The following is a 986-nucleotide window of genomic DNA, read 5'->3' as shown; positions in this document are numbered from 1 at the left end:
GAGGCCACTCCAGGTAGGTCTTTGTGTTCATGATCTTCCGCAGCTTGCAGAACCTCTTGGGAATCGCTTTGCTCTGGATGGGCTCCAGGAGGACGAGGATCGCTGCATCGTTGTTCTCGTCAAAGAGGCGGAAGTGCGAGAAGTCCAGCTCGTACTTGCACCACTCGCTCTGCACAAAGTGCTCGGACAGCACAAAGAGCGTTTTGTGGCTCTTCTCTATGGAGTCAATGATGTTGTCCACAATCCACTTCCCGGGCACAAAGTCCCGCTTATGGAGGCAGAGCCGAAACGGGGGGCAGGCCTGCTCCAGCTCCCGCACCATTATGTTTTCCACCCAGTCGGAGTCGTTCTCGCTGTAGGAGACAAAAGCGTCGTAGCAGATGTCCTTCGGCGGGGCTCGCTTGGGCTTCCGCTTGGCTTGGAGCCATGCCCAGGTCATTCTCAGGTACCAGACCACGTGGTACTTGTAGCCAATGGCCACAAGGGCGAGGATGACCAGGAACACCAGGATGCAGATCAACGACACCACGAGGGACCTGTGGCACTCCATCAGGGAGAGGTGCACAGCTCCAACCTGCGCCCCTCTCACTGCCAGGGGAGAGTCACACACGTACTTGTCTGGCCACCCCACCAGCACCCCAGCTATCCCAGCCTGGTGGTGGATGAAGGAGAGGAATTCACAGGAGCAGATGAAGTTGTTGTCGCTGGCATCCAGCAGCTCCATTTTCTTGAAGGACTCAAACTCTTCCCTGGAGAAACTGTTGAGCTTGTTTCTTCTGATTGACAAGGCCACTAAGTTAGGCACAGGTGCGGCACCAGGCAAGGTCTTCAGTTGGTTTTTTGTGAGGTACAGCTCTTTGAGAAATGGCAGTTGCAGTCCAAACTCCCTCAGGTTGTTGGCGCTAACATCCAAAACTTCCAGTGTTGGGGGAATGCACGTAGTTAGTTTAGGAATTTGAGTGCTGGAGAGGTTTAAATATTTCAGG

At 54.3% G+C, this 986-nt stretch overlaps 1 protein-coding gene across 1 annotated transcript; it reads right to left on the bottom strand.

The window, feature by feature from the left end:
• Window positions 1-4: 4 nt before the first annotated feature.
• LOC104627388 (toll-like receptor 2 type-2) lies at window positions 5-980 on the bottom strand (the record flags this gene model as incomplete). The annotated part of the gene is made up of 1 exon (XM_010295585.1): window positions 5-980. A coding segment is annotated over exon 1 (720 nt), but the record flags the coding sequence as incomplete, so codon positions are not given.
• Between the last annotated feature and the right edge of the window lie 6 nt (window positions 981-986).

Source organism: Phaethon lepturus, unplaced genomic scaffold (assembly GCF_000687285.1).
Source record: "Phaethon lepturus isolate BGI_N335 unplaced genomic scaffold, ASM68728v1 C13489692, whole genome shotgun sequence".
In the NCBI taxonomy this organism is placed as follows: domain Eukaryota; kingdom Metazoa; phylum Chordata; class Aves; order Phaethontiformes; family Phaethontidae; genus Phaethon; species Phaethon lepturus.
Note: the sequence above shows the minus strand (reverse complement) of the source record. Positions and strands in the feature narration are given on the sequence as shown.